This window comes from Sinohyriopsis cumingii, chromosome 16, assembly GCF_028554795.1.
Source record: "Sinohyriopsis cumingii isolate HCF-2022 chromosome 16, ASM2855479v2, whole genome shotgun sequence".
Lineage (NCBI taxonomy): Eukaryota > Metazoa > Mollusca > Bivalvia > Unionida > Unionidae > Sinohyriopsis > Sinohyriopsis cumingii.
In genome coordinates this window covers 33065621-33082740 of record NC_142976.1, presented here as the reverse complement: position 1 = coordinate 33082740, position 17120 = coordinate 33065621, and the positions used below count along the sequence as shown (strand labels likewise).

The following is a 17120-nucleotide window of genomic DNA, read 5'->3' as shown; positions in this document are numbered from 1 at the left end:
ATATACTCCACGATACAGTATGGTCATAGATGTCATTACATCATGCAGCAATTATAATATACTCCACTATACAGTATGGTCATAGATGCCATTACATCATGCAGTAATTATAATATACTCCACTATACAGTATGGTCATAGATGTCATTACATCATGCAGTAATTATAATATACTCCACGATACAGTATGGTCATAGATGCCATTATATCATGCAGTAATTATAATATACCCCACTATAAGGTATGGTCATAGATATCATTACATCATGCAGCAATTATAATATACCCCACTATAAGGTATGGTCATAGATATCATTACATCATGCAGCAATTATAATATACTCCACTATACAGTATGGTCATAGATGCCATTACATCATGCAGTAATTATAATATACTCAACTCTACAGTATGGTCATAGATGTCATTACATCATGCAGCAATTATGATATACTCCACTATACAGTATGGTCATAAATGCCATTACATCATGCAGTAATGATAATGTACCCCACTATAAGGTATGGTCATAGGTGTCATTACATCATGCAGTAATTATAATATACTCCACTATACAGTATGGTCATAGATGCCATTACATCATGCAGTAATGATAATGTACCCCACTATAAGGTATGGTCATAGATGCCATTACATTATGCAGTAATTATAATATACTCCACTATACAGTATGGTCATAGATGCCATTACATCATGCAGTAATTATAATATACTCCACTATACAGTATGGTCATAGATGCCATTACATCATGCAGTAATGATAATGTACCCCACTATAAGGTATGGTCATAGATGCCATTACATCATGCAGTAATTATAATATACTCCACTATACAGTATGGTCATAGATGCCATTACATCATGCAGTAATTATAATATACTCCACTATACAGTATGGTCATAGATGCCATTACATTATGCAGTAATTATAATATACTCCACTATACAGTATGGTCATAGATGCCATTACATTATGCAGTAATTATAATATACTCCACTATACAGTATGGTCCTAGATGCCATTACATCATGCAGTAATGATGATGTACCCCACTATAAGGTATGGTCATAGATGCCATTACATCATGCAGCAATTATAGTATACCCCACTATACAGTATGGTCATAGATGCGATTACATCATGCAGTAATTATAATATACTCCACTATACAGTATGGTCATAGATGTCATTACATCATGCAGTAATTATAATATACTCCACTTTACAGTATGGTCATAGATGTCATTACATCATGCAGTAATTATAATATACTCCACGATGCAGTATGGTCATAGATGCCATTATATCATGCAGTAATTATAATATACCCCACTATAAGGTATGGTCATAGATATCATTACATCATGCGGTAATTATAATATACCCCAGTATAAGGTATGGTCATAGATATCATTACATCATGCAGCAATTATAATATACTCCACTATACGGTATGGTCATAGATGCCATTACATCATGCAGTAATTATAATATTCTCCACTATACAGTATGGTCATAGATGCCATTACATTATGCAGTAATGATAATGTACCCCACTATAAGGTATGGTCATAGATATCATTACATCATGCAGCAATTATAATATACTCCACTATACGCTATGGTCATATATGCCATTACATCATGCAGTAATTATAATATACTCAACTATAAGGTATGGTCATAGATGTCATTACATCATGCAGCAATTATAATATACTCCACTATACAGTATGGTCATAGATGCCATTACATCATGCAGTAATGATAATGTACCCCACTATAAAGTATGGTCATAGATGCCATTACATCATGCAGTAATTATAATATACTCCACTATAAGGTATGGTCATAGATGCCATTACATCATGCAGTAATTATAATATACTCCAGTATACAGTATGGTCATAGATGTCATTACATCATGCAGCAATTATAATATACTCCACTATACAGTATGGTCATAGATGCCATTACATCATGCAGTAATTATAATATACTCCACTATAAGGTATGGTCATAGATGCCATTACATCATGCAGTAATTATAATATGCTCCACTATACAGTATGGTCATAGATGGCATTACATCATGCAGTAATGATAATGTACCCCACTATAAGGTATGGTCATAGATGCCATTACATCATGCAGTAATTATAATATACTCCACTATAAGGTATGGTCATAGATGCCATTACATCATGCAGTAATTATAATATACTCCACTATACAGTATGGTCATAGATGTCATTACATCATGCAGCAATTATAATATACTCCACTATACAGTATGGTCATACATGCCATTACATCATGCAGTAATGATAATTTACCCCACTATAAGGTATGGTCATAGATGCCATTACATCATGCAGCAATTATAATATACTCCACTGTACAGTATGGTCATAGATGCCATTACATCATGCAGTAATTATAATATACTCCACTATATGGTATGGTCATAGATGCCATTACATCATGCAGTAATTATAATATACTCCACGATACAGTATGGTCATAGATGCCATTACATGATGCAGTAATGATAATGTACCCCACTATAAGGTATGGTCATAGATGCCATTACATCATGCAGTAATTATAATATACTCCACTATAAGGTATGGTCATAGATGTCATTACATCATGCAGTAATGATAATGTACCCCACTATAAGGTATGGTCATAGATGCCATTACATCATGCAGCAATTATAATATATTCCACTATACAGTATGGTCATAGATGCCATTACATCATGCAGCAATTATAATATACTCCACTCTGCAGTATGGTCATAGATGCCATTACATCATGCAGTAATGATAATGTACCCCATTATAAGGTATGGTCATAGATGCCGTTACATCATGCAGTAATTATAATATACTCCACTATATGGTATGGTCATAGATGCCATTACATCATGCAGTAATTATAATATACCCCACTATACAGTATGGTCATAGATGCCATTACATCATGCAGTAATTATAATATACTCCACTATACAGTATGGTCATAGATATCATTACGTCATGCAGTAATTATAATATACTCCACTATACAGTATGGTCGTAGATGCCATTACATCATGCAGCACTTATAATATACTCCACTATACAGTGTGGTCATAGATATCATTACATCATGCAGTAATTATTATATACTCCACTATACAGTATGGTCATAGATGCCATTACATCATGCAGTAATTATAATATACTCCACTATACAGTATGGTCATAGATGCCATTACATCATGCAGTAATTATAATATACTCCACTATAAGGTATGGTCATAGATGCCATTACATCATGCAGTAATTATAATATACTCCACTATATGGTATGGTCATAGATGCCATTACATCATGCAGTAATTATAATATACTCCACGATACAGTATGGTCATAGATGCCATTACATCATGCAGTAATGATAATGTACCCCACTATAAGGTATGGTCATAGATGCCATTACATCATGCAGTAATTATAATATACTCCACTATAAGGTATGTCATAGATGTCATTACATCATGCAGTAATTATAATATACTCCACTATAAGGTATGGTCATAGATGCCATTACATCATGCAGTAATTATAATATACTCCACTATACAGTATGGTCATAGATGCCATTACATCATGCAGTAATTATAATATACTCCACTATACAGTATGGTCATAGATGCCGTTACATCATGCAGTAATTATAATATACTCCACTATACAGTATGGTCATAGATGCCATTACATCATGCAGTAATGATAATGTACCCCACTATAAGGTATGGTCATAGATGTCATTACATCATGCAGTAATTATAATATACTCCACTATACAGTATGGTCATAGATGCCTCTACATGATGCAGTAATGAAATGTACCCCACTATAAGGTATGGTCATAGATGCCATTGCATCATGCAGTAATGATAATATACCCCACTATGTTTCTGGGTCTGTTCTAGGACGATCAGGGAGATATAAATTGTTTCAGGGTCTGTTCTGGGATGAGCAGGTACATACATATACTAACTGCTAGAAATTGTGCTAAAAATTAAACTGAATGCATGAAAATAGTGTATCATATTTGCAAGGCTTACCTTTATTTCTTTGTTAAATCTCATTTGAAAATTTCCCCATTTTCTTCAAATGGAAGGTGGGTTTCTTGCTGAAAGTTTTAGTTCTAGGATGGATGTTGTGTGTGAAATTGTCATGGATGATGATATCTAATCATGTTTAGTTTGTTCCCATCTGCAAACAGTGGGGACCCTGAGCTGGAGTATTCATGAAGGCAGATATGGGTCTATGCTGTTCACAGGAGATGGAATGTTTACTGGATAACATTTGCTCATTGTATTAAATTCTTAATCAAATAATTATTAAAGGCACCATGTTGCAGGAACTTCATCGTTGTTCAACTTTAAACTTTGTACAAACAGTAGATGATACTTTGCATGCCAATGTTTGACCAGTCAGCTGAAACCATTCTAGGGCTAGTAAACTTTTATTTAATGACCCCTATTTTAGTAATATAAAAAATAAAAAAACTTAAAGAAAAACAACACATTCTAGCTTGCCACCTTCACAATTCATTATTAAGTATACTCACTTACTCCATTTACCATCATGTCAGGGGGCCAGGGTGACTGAGTGTCTAAAGTATTATTCTTTACTGATCACTGCCATCTTATTTCTGTCCACATTGGTACAGGTCTTGTCCAATGTGGTTATGTGAGAAAGATTGCCAGTAGCTTCCCATGGGTCAGTGGTTCTTACTGGGGGTTTTCCTCTGCCAGTTATATAGGCCTCCATATATAGTCTATCTTGTGCTGAAAAATGGCATTAAACCCAAAACAACAAGAACAACCTTCAGGTTAAGGTCACTATTGCATTAGCATGATGGTTTTGGTTAAAGATCTGTTTGACTTTATTTTCCAAACCCCTTAACAGATATTCTTTATACTTAGGATGAATCATTAAAAAGCTCAAACATTTTATTTTCTAAACCCCTTAACAGATATTCTTTATACTTAGGATGAATCATTAAAAACCTCAGACATTTTATTTTCTAAAACATAGGCTCATTCTTTTACTTTGGTGCTAAGATCAGCCAGAGAAAATTTGCATTGAGGTTTTGTTTCCAGATTTTTCATTTGCCCATATTTTCTGAAGCCCTTGATAGATTCTCATGATACTTAGCAGAAATCATTATAAAGCTAAGAAAATGTCATCTGTAACAAACTTGTTCACCTCATCAAATATGAGTTCAAGGGCATAGTCTTAGAAAATTTGCATTAAGGTGTGGTCACAGTTTTTTCATTTGCTTATATCTCCTAAGCCCTTTGTTTGTTGTTTTTCTTCTTCAGATATCCATTCGATCTGAAATTAAGACCGTTTTATTCAATTATATGCTTGCTTTACCTTTTGACCATTAGGGTCAAGGTCACAGTCATTGAAAATTTGTATTATGTTTTTGTTTCAAGTTATTTTGATATGCTTAATTTTCCTTGAAGGACAAATTCTAGTAAACCTTAATTGTAAAAGTCCTCCCCTCTCCTTAATGATGTGAGTTTGTCTGTAGAGATGATGAGGACCACTTTAGTCATCCAATGTTTGAGGATGGTTGAAAGGTCTGTGGGTGCGAGGGTATGCCCTGAATTTTGTATGACAGTTTGAACAGGGAAAGGCAGCATCTCTGATCATGGGGTAACTGGCTCAGGTTTTCCTGGCCTGCCTCATTTCTACTGTGGAGGTCCTGTTGGCTCTCACAAACTCAAGCACTTTTTGTGAGGGAGGAGCACCAGTCACCCCTGTTTTGGGCAGACTGCTCCCACTTGTCAGTGTTATAGTGTCCCTCCCCCATCCATCAGGTTTCACATGGAAAAATTGTTTAATTTTATTTCTCCTTAAACGATATCCATTGATGGCAATGTGTTTACAGAGCAGGGAGAGTCAACAGTGGAGAAAAGAGGTTGCACCCTATGTGATATTGAGTATGGTCGTCATATTAGCACTGAGTATTAATATTTTAGTTTTTTAATAATACATGTACTGCTGAATGCAGTCTTGCACATCAGCATAACCTACTAAGCTCTTTAATCAAATTGAAAAAAGAAAACTTAAGCTGAAATCAAGAACGTTACATACTATTGAGCAATACAAGTATTTTACCTTTTTTTACATATGTGAATATATTTTTATATGTGAATATATTTTTAACTTTTTTTGTTCAGGGTAGAGAGCTGTCCATTGCTAATGCACAGAAGCAGCAGCAGGACCAAAGTCATCCCCAGACTCCCATGATGATGTTCAATCCAGCTCAGTTCCAGGGTGCCCAGGAAGCAAGCAAAGGGCCAGCCACAGGGAACAGGCTTACACAAAGAAGGACATATCCTAAATGATGAAAATATTCCTCTTAGTTTTTATTCTTTTTTTTTAATTTCCTTTTCATTGGGAAAGATTTCTGGAAAAGTGACAAATAGAAGGCCAAAGACAAAGAGCAGAAAGAAGGAAAGAGAAATGTACATCAAACTTCCAAAGATTCTTTCCTGTTTCCCACTTGTTATATTACATGTTTAGAAAAGAAAGTTGCATGATAATGTGCAAGTGACAATTTAGAAAAAATAACAAATGACACCAAAGAGAAGAGAATATGATGTCAGTGAAAATCTTTCCCAAATATTTTATTTTATATATATATAAAAAAATGATTTTATGTTATATTTTTTTTTTTTTAGGGGTCATATATTTAAGACTTGCAAGTGTAATGTCAGGTTTTGGTTTACTGTGAATTTGTTTGTAACAGTGCTTATTTTAAATTGAACATCAAGACATTCATTTAAATATCTTACATTTCAAAAAAAAATTTGTTCTGGTAAGCAACATAATCTACATTCAGCAAGTCATGCAGTGCTGGTCCTTATTTCACTATTTTTGTTTTCACCCGTGATCTCAGCTCCAAACATACATCATGAGTAACAGTAAAATCACAGCACATTAGCATCTGAAATCATGACTCCACTTCAGGATTTTGTTAGAGTGAGTTTGATGTAAAGAGGGGGAGCTATTTTGAGAAAGAGTTGCCTATGGTCAAACTTCACTCAAAGAGGAGAAGAAAGAGAGAAAGGGAGAGAGTATTTATTCAACTATTTTTTTGTATTATTTACTGTATTCAGTGTTGTCCCTAGTCTGAGTTTGGAAGATGCTGTACCTTGCCTTTTTGTAGATAACACTTGCCCTCACTGAGGTGCACCCAGTCCTCATCCCCATAAATGGCATATGGTACATATATACGTTAGACATCACCATGGCAACATTTACCCATTTTGACGTGAAGTACAACTGTTATCTTGAATGTATATGTACTCCACTGGTCCATGCTGGACTTCTGGGGTGGGGGGGAAGTGACTGGATTATAACTGGGGAAAGTGACTGCCTGCCAAAATAGGGTGAAGTTGGAAAATAGAAGCTAGTTTAGGGTTGTCAAAATTTTGCTTAAAACTGCTGTTTTTCTAAACTTTTGAACCAAACAGTATTAAAATTTAAACAGAAAATATTACAAATTTTCCCTAGTTGCACCAAATTTGTAATTTGACTTGGTTTTTGCAAAAGACACTAGCCTCAGAAATAAATTACTGTTGAAACTGGTTCCAAAGAGTGATGTAAATGTCATCTCATCCTTGTTTGTTTGTTTGTTTTTACAGAATAAATATGATATAATCTTGTTTACCTTTAAAACCAATGAGGCTAAAACTCCCACAAAGTAATAATTTCATTTTTTTGTCTAAAGCTGTATGGAACATCACTTGCATCTTCAATCTTCCTGTGTGAATTTTCAGTAGAAATCTTCTAGATTAAAACATAATTATAGACATGAAGTATTAATTTAATAAGAAGTTAATCATTAGCTTGAAAATATGTTGAGACTTTTACATTGCTCTTTAACGGAGGAAAAGACATGTTGATATTGTACTCGGAGTACAAAAACACTCATTTGCCCAAAAGAGTTGATTGAAAACAAAATGTGCATAAGTCGGCTTGTTTGTTTGAAATGACAAGTACTAGGGTGACTATTTGAAAATAATCACCCACAAGCATGGACCCTGGTATGCATATAAATACCCTCTCTCTTAATGGGAATGCCTTCAAAGGAGACTTTTACCAAGCATAAAATGCCTTGACAGCCAGCCAGCATCTTCTTTGGTTATTGATCATGGACAACACTGATGTAATATTATAAAATAATATGCCTCACAATGAGACAAATGTATCTTATGGACAAGTTTTTGTGCAATGTACATGTCATAAATTTGCATATTGGGTATGTGGTTTTATTTCATAGAATAGAAGATGTTTATTTCATTTGTATTAGGATTCTTAGCTGATCAGCATTTAATAAATGTAAAATATATAAACAGATAAAATCAAATCTTTTGTGTTCCATATGAAATAATTTATTGATTGAAAATTATGCTTAGGCCCACGGCAAGAAATGATGAAACTTCGAGCCCGAGTTTCAGCTATCAGCCATTCAGAAATAATGTTTGTAATGGAACATTATTTGTGATGGATTGCAACAAAATCTCGAGCTGAGGTCTTGTATAGTCTCCAGGCCAGATCTACATGTATATAAAACACCAGCTGATCATGGTCTGTGCTCTACATGTATATAAAACACCAGCTGATCATGGTCTGTGCTCTACATGTACATAAGGCATCAGCTGATCATGGTGTGTGCTGTTTGTTTAAACCAATAGTATAGGTTCCATCTTTCTCTGGTGCAGTCAGTATTCAGCATCAAATCTGGGTCTGTACTCCATGCAGGTGTATGTGTATTGTACTTATTCAAATACAGGTGTATGTGTATTGTACATATTCAAATGCAGGTGTTTGTGTATTGTACTTATTCAAATACAGGTGTATGTTTATTGTACTTTTTCAAAATACAGCATGTCTTTACTATTTACATTAGTTTGACCTCTTTTGAAGGAGGGATGCCATGCTCTTTCATATTTATTTCCATGATGTATGGTAAGAGAACTAACTGTTCCCCCAGCTAATGTCAGAATCAAATTTACAAAATCTTTGGATACAAATTTAACTGTCCGGGTTGCTTAGAAATCTTGTATAATCATGTCAGTATGACAACAATATGAGAAGTTTCAATGATATAATGCCTCACCATGAAAGGCCCATAAAATTCACATATTATCTTTTTACCCCAAAAATATTGTATGGTTGGGGCATGTAGTGTTATCTGTGTCTATATGTATGTCTTCTGGTTGAAGTATATCATTTAATCCACATTGGTTTATATGTCTTTCCTTTCATCATGAATTTTGTTTCCACTTGATGACCTTTTAAGGTTAGGAGAAACTGAAACCATATTTGGTATGGGTCTTAATATGACCTACAATAACTAATGTACTAACAAAAGTTGATGGAGTGATGTCCACTTTAAGACTTTAAAATCAAGAGTGAAGACATTATAACCAGCTAAAATATAACCAGCTATAATTTAGTGACATTAATTACAATTTTTAAATTCACCAAATATAACTGAATTCATGACCTTGCCCACATTATATCGAGGATTGTTTTTAGACGTGCAACAATTTCAGAAATGATTAATTACCCATCATGCATGTTTACTTTGAGTAACATGCGTTAATATGCATTTATTGATGTACTGTTTTAAATTTAACAATATCACTTGATCACTTGATCACTTGCTCCAACAGAAGTAACTAAGCAGTGTTTCTAATAATATTTTTGCAACATTTTATATTTTAGTTGTAGATTTTAAGGGAAAATATTTTATATCTTTACTTAATATGCAGCGATAATTAATTTTTACCCAAATAAAGTTTTTCCTGATTGGTAGTTTATTTGATGATTATCAAATTGCTTACTCGGCATTCAGGATAAAATGTTCCATTTTGGTTTTTGGTGCTTTATGGCACAGAAACACAAGTAGGTTATTTAGTGCTGACGAATTTGGAGTAAAGTGATTTGCCCAATGATGCATCACAGTAGCTGACCCAGGCTGATCCCATGGTACGATTTTAACTCGCACCCTTTTGGTTGTTAGTCTGGCATTCTGTTCCACTGAGCCACCATGCCTCTGTTCCACATGTAAGGTGCTAAACAATAAAATTGTTCTGATTGAAGGTTGTTCAAGAATTGTCATATTTTCCCATATATAATGCCAGGGTCCAGGGTCTTATGCCCATAGACCAAGGCTACAAGAATGCTAGACCTGGTCTATCATACGTTGAATTCAGGTAGCCCATTGAACTGTGGCATACAATCCAGACATGTTCCAATTGTTCAGAAAAAGTATACGAAAAATGTTTAATAAATAACAGTATGTATGAATGAGGAATAAACCAAGGGAAAGCGATATCAAGATGGATGGTTTTGTATTAATGTGTTTTTCTTGTACATAATATAAACTGTGTAATGCCAGGTCATGTGACTTAAAGTAATCATACCCATGAAAAGATGAGAGGATAAGCAGCTGAATGCATTTATTCATTGGAATATTTTTATTGGCTTATTTTGGAGGATGGTTTACGTTCAAGGTTTGCAAGTTTGTGAGAAAAAATTCATGAGACAGGTGGAAAATGTTATCTTTCTACAAAATTAATGTGTTACATGAAAATGAAAGAATTCTTTTTAAAAAACTTAATGCAGCATTATTGGAGAACAATTTGTTTCTTAGTAAATTTATTATTAATTTTACAATAAAATTTGGATATATATAATTTAAAATATATGCATTTCCTCTGTGAAGATACAAGTTTCCAGTCACTGCAGATTAAGATGTATCTTTACATAGTATGCTTTGTTTTTTTTTTTTAAATTACTTACTTTTGAGAATAAAACTTTTTTAAATTGGATAACATTTTTGTGATAGGTCTGTTACATCAGCTTAATTTAACATTTTAAGATCTGTAATGCTGGATCTGCCTTTATAATCGGATGTGTGCTGCACAGAAATAAACAAAGTGGAGTGTCAAATATACTCCAGTTATAACACTTGCTGTTATGAGAGTTAAAGCATATTTCAGCATTTAAACAATATAGGTTTCATTGCAAATGAACATTCCAATTTTAATTTCTGCACTTTTCTAAGGAAGTAGAATGAACCTAATTTTATCTGATGGAGTTAAAATGACTTTTAGGCTTTGCACTTTACATTTAAGTTTTTTTTAGGGGGTGTACAAGGGCAAGCATACCTTTTTCAGATGCCGTAGATATTCAGTTTAATTCTGATCCAGCTACAGTGTGTAGAGACCCATATTTGCCTTCATATAATGTACCGCATGAGATTTTTACACAGGTTCACAAATTGCAAGTCACACTTTAGCATAAATAATCCAAAAATATATGTGGAAAAAAATACTATATTTCTGTTCAAAATTAATCTCGCTGAATTAGACTGTGAAATTGCCCAAAATTTCAGTCTGATCACAGGCATGGTTTTCTTATAGTAATTTGTTTTAGTAGTGTTATCCCATAAGCCTGTTGTAGGAGAGTGTTATCCTTATAAGCATGTTGCGAGAGAACTATCCCATAGACCTGTTGCAGGAGATTGCTGTAAGCCTGTTATAAGAGTGCTATCCCATAAGCCTGTTGTATGAGAGTGCTCATCTTGTACTATTTAGATTGCGGCTTATTCTCATGGGATGCACCATCTGTCTTTGGAGACTGCCTTGTCCTAAGTCTCCTAATACATTACATATAATAAAGATGAAATGTGAATTTTGGGCATTAACTTTGCATTTTGACTTGCATTGCAAATTCTATCTTAAATGAACTTGTTTAGTGTATAAAATTGACATTTAACGTAAACTGGATGCTTTCTGAAGAGAAATTACAATGCTTATAATGCTCTGACAGACATCCAGCACATTGCCATGCTTAGAATGCACTGACAGACATCCAGCACATTACCATGCTTAGAATGCCCTGGCAGACATCCAGCACATTGCCATGTTTAGAATGCCTTGACAGACATCCAGCACATTGCCATGCTTAGAATGCCTTGACAGACATCCAGCACATTGCCATGCTTAGAATGCATTGACAGACATCCAGCACATTACCTTGCTTAGAACGCCCTGGCAGGCATCCAGCACATTGCCATGCTTAGAATGCATTGACAGACATCCAGCACATTACCTTGCTTAGAATGCCCTGGCAGACATCCAGCACATTGCCATGCTTAGAATGCATTGACAGACATCCAGCACATTACCTTGCTTAGAACGCCCTGGCAGGCATCCAGCACATTGCCATGCTTAGAATGCATTGACAGACATCCAGCACATTACCTTGCTTAGAATGCCCTGGCAGACATCCAGCACATTGCCATGCTTAGAATGCATTGACAGACATCCAGCACATTACCTTGCTTAGAATGCCCTGGCAGACATCCAGCACATTGCCATGCTTAGAATGCATTGACAGACATCCAGCACATTACCATGCTTAGAATGCCATGACAGACATCAAGCACATTACCATGCTTAGAATGCCCTGGCAGACATCCAGCACATTACCATGCTTAGAATGCACTGACAGACATCCAGCACATTACCATGCTTAGAATGCCCTGGCAGACATCCAGCACATTACCATGCTTAGAATGCCTTGACAGACATCCAGCATATTACCTTGCTTGGAATGCCTTGACAGACATCCAGCACATTACCATGCTTAGAATGCACTGACAGGCATCCAGCACATTGCCATGCTTAGAATGCTTTGACAGGCATCCAGCACATTACCATGCTTAGAATGTCCTGACAGGCATACAGCACATTACCATGCTTAGAATGTCCTGACAGGCATACAGCACATTACCATGCTTAGAATGTCCTGACAGGCATACAGCACATTGCCATGCTTAGAATGCACTGACAGGCATCCAGCACATTGCCATGCTTAGAATGCACTGACAGGCATCCAGCACATTGCCATGCTTAGAATGTCCTGACAGGCATACAGCACATTGCCATGCTTAGAATGCCTTGACAGGCATCCAGCACATCACCATGCTTAGAATGTCCTGACATACATCAAGCACATTGCCATGCTTAGAATGCCCTGACAGACATCCAGCACATTGCTCTGACTTAGTAGTATAGAGATGACATTGTAGAGGATATGGTTTATTCCCTCTTTTTGAACAGAATCAACAGTTGATATTTTTAACTTTCGTGTCCTTTTTTTTATTTACCCATTAAGATGTATCAGAAGGAATAATGGAATACGTTTGCTAACTGGAATATGTAACACTCTGAAAATGCGTTCTTTGATAACAAGAAGTTGATTTTTATCGTGTTTAATAGTCTTTCACAATATGCCAGTCAAATCACCACAATAATCAAGCAATACACCAGTCTAATCACCACAGTAATCAAGCAGAATACCAGTCTGATCACAACAACAATCAGTGTTAAGGTGCTTGAAGGTCTTGCTTGTTTAGTAGATATTGTATTGCAGTGGTTGTAAATTTAATGAATGACTTGACCAAAGTGACCTGGAGTTTTTCCTTTTATTAGAATATTTATTATAGCTTAGTCTACTGTAGACATAGGTTTACCAGTCAATGCATATTGCATGCACTGTACATTTAGCAATACCTGGGGTTTTTCTTTAAGAGTAAAGCCTCATTTAATATTTCAAGGAATGGCAAAACTTATAGGTCCCTTATTTGTTGCATTTATTTCTACCCTTTTGGTAATTTATAGTGATGTATATACTGTTGTTGAACTTTGTAAATCTCTTATGAAAATGTGGCAGTTCATTCTTTCCATAGATACATTCCATGATTAAAGTGACTGCCTTGAACTATTTATTTGCACTTTTATAAGAGTATATGTTTGAAATGAAGCAATTGTTAGCATTTACTGGAGCATGCAGTAAAAGCTATGGCAAGTCCATGAAATAAAAAAATGATACTGTTTTATATCAGATAGGTCACTTCCTGCTTTGAATATTTGTTTGATGTCCTATATATTTGATGGAGTTATGCAAGGATAATGTTTATAAATATTTAGGAAAGTATAATAGTCAGAAAATGTTCTGCATTACTGTTTATTTGATGGAGTTCATTTAAGGATAATATTTAGGAAAGAAAGTGAGTGAGTGAATATTTTGGATTTTTAATGTAGCTTTAACAATTTTTTAGTCATATTGCTACAATGCCTGCAGTGTGGCAGTTTATAGTTATGTTTAGCACTCTGGCATCATGTCGCAGACATAATCCTGACACTAGGCCGACCAGTCCTAACATTAACCTCTTAATGTTGCTAGTACCATCTTTGGTATGACTCGGCCGGGATTCTAACATGCGACCTCTTGCATCTGAGCTGGATGCTCTAACCACTAGGCCATGAGAGTGGTCTTTAGAAAAGTACAGTAGCTACAAAATATAATGCATTGCTAAGAATATACAGGTACATCAGTAGAATTAGTGTCTGCCAAATCTTTTGGGATCAGCAACCATGAAATTGAGGAAATGTGAGAGAAAAAAAGTTCTATAAAGATATTTAAGTGATTTTTACAAGTTGGAATTAATTTAAAAATTGTTTAACTTCAGAATCAAATGGATTCCATTCAAACATGAAAGTTAGTCCTTGGCATCATAAAATAAGCTCAGCTTTCATAAACAAGATCTGAATTTTCTTACATTGAAGATGCTTTGGGTAACTTTGACCGACCCTTAAGAATAGCAATGGCTTGGTTTTTAGTTTGGTTTTGTGGGGTTTCAGATGGTCCATATATAGGGGCAAGTATTGTGGAGGAAGAACCTGAGAAAAGCCAGGGAAGAATCACTACCCACAGGAAGATACTGGCAGACTTTCTGACATACACACACTGGCTGAGTTAAGGTTTGAATGCATGTGGACAGAGGTGAGATGTCAGTGAACTGAAAAGGCGAGTGCCACAGACCACTTAGCCACCAGTGACCTGAATAAACTTTAAAATGTTTAATATAGTGTTATTTAGTTACTATGTATGCCTTTTTTTATTGGGGAAAAAAGCAGAGATGCAATTCAGTTGTCTCAGCTTTTTTAAATTATATGTCAACAAACACACGTTGCAGTTCTTGATAATAGACCCGAACATTGTTTAATGTTTGAGGTAACACAGCTGAATCCTTCTATTATAAAACCTTAAAGACTTGTGTTAAAAGTTATTGTTATAAAAGGTACTGAGGAGAGAGGAGTGACAATTTTCAGATTTCTAGTATGAAATTGTAAATTGCTGGATAGGTTCAACACCATCTTTGCACAAAGTTCTCAAATTTTGAAGTGAAAATATAGTAAGTAATATATTTGTTAACAAGTTGTTAACTGTGCATGTTATTTTGTATATCTTTGTTTCACGCTGGTTCCATCTGCGTTTTTCAAAAATTGTCATTTATGTTTCTAAGTGTAGTCCCACATTTTTACTCATAACAGTTCTATAATTGTATGTGTCCCCCGTCGAAATGCACCAGATATTCTCTGTGACTTTGGAACACTGATAAAAATGTCAGTAAGTCTCAAGTTGGTTTGAATAATTTCATAGAAACTTTGGTAATGCATGTTTCTATAGTCACTGTCATGGAAGCCTTGATAAATATTTGTATAGTAGAATACTGTTACAGAACCATTGATAAACACGTTTGTATGTCAAACACTTTTTTTGTATATAAGAATATGTTAGAAAATAATAATACTTAAGAAATCTTAAGAAATAAATTTGATTTTATTCTCAAGAAATTTATGGAAGATTTTTAATATTGTTTTATAAAAAAAATTATTTTCCCTTTTTAGTCATTTATTATTCTTAATGCACTGGCAGAGTAGAGTCTGTGTTGTTTTCCCTAATGATTACTTCTGATAAATTTATAGACCCAGATCTGCCAGTGCATTATACAATGACAAATCTGGTTCGTTTCAGTTTGAAGATGGATCCAACAAATATATGAGTATCTCGGACCATTCCCACCCCTACCCCCACCCGCTTTGAAATAGTGCACCATTTCCACCCCTACACCAACCCACTTTGATATATTGGACCATTTCCACTCATACACCAACCCACTTTGAAATATTGAACCATTCCTACCTTTACACCAACCAACTTTAAAATGTTAGACCATTCCCACCCCAACACCAACCCACTTTGATATATTGGACCATTTCCACTCATACACCAACCCACTTTGAAATATTGAACCATTTCCACTCATACACCAACCCAATTTGAAATATTGGACCATTTCCACTCATACACCAACCCACTTTGATATATTGGACCATTTCCACTCATACACCAACCCACTTTGAAATATTGAACCATTCCTACCTTTACACCAACCAACTTTAAAATGTTAGACCATTCCCACCCCAACACCAACCCACTTTGATATATTGGACCATTCCCACCCCAACACCAACCCACTTTCACATACTGGACCATTCCTGCCCCAACACCAAACCACTTTGGCATATTGGACCATTCCCACCCCAAAACCAAACCACTCTGAAATAGTATTATCCAACGTATCCAAGATACGTCTAAGAGCAGCCACGACCCATTTGCAGCCAGGCCACTAACTACTGTGAATTTGATGCACTCCAAAACATGGCAGTAAGGGATGCAAAACTATGACAGACAGGAATCAAACCCACTTTGTCTAATAGTCAAGAGTACATACCTTTAGACTTAAAGGCCCAAACCAGCTGAGCTGGTTACTTAGTGTCCTCATCTACCTCATGCAAGTGAAATTATTTAAATTGATTGTAAAGCAAACAGATTCTAACAACTTACATTACCTGCTTTTGTTAGCTAAGATGTTTGCTTTAAATTGTCATTCATGTAAAGTGGAAAACTTGGGAGGATATCACCAGCCTTAATGGATATTAAATACCCTTGCACATTAACAAATGATCAATTTATAAGTGCAAACATTTGTACATATACAAACGGTCATTTTAAAAGTGCAGACATCTGCACATTAACAAACGGTCAGTTTAAAAGTGGAGACATTTGTATATTAACAAACGGTCAGTTTT

The 17120-nt window shown here is 35.1% G+C and overlaps 1 protein-coding gene across 4 annotated transcripts in view; it reads left to right on the top strand.

The window, feature by feature from the left end:
• LOC149780178 (uncharacterized) overlaps nt 1-15825 on the top strand; it is a 124381-nt gene extending 108556 nt beyond the window's left edge. For all 4 annotated transcript variants that reach the window (XM_089936922.1, XM_089936921.1, XM_089936920.1 and 1 more), the window contains one exon: nt 6276-15825. In XM_089936922.1, coding sequence (XP_089793048.1) covers nt 6276-6443 — 168 coding nt within the window. In that variant the 3' untranslated portion in view covers nt 6444-15825. The remainder of the gene's footprint in view (nt 1-6275) is intronic.
• The last annotated feature ends 1295 nt before the right edge of the window (nt 15826-17120 follow it).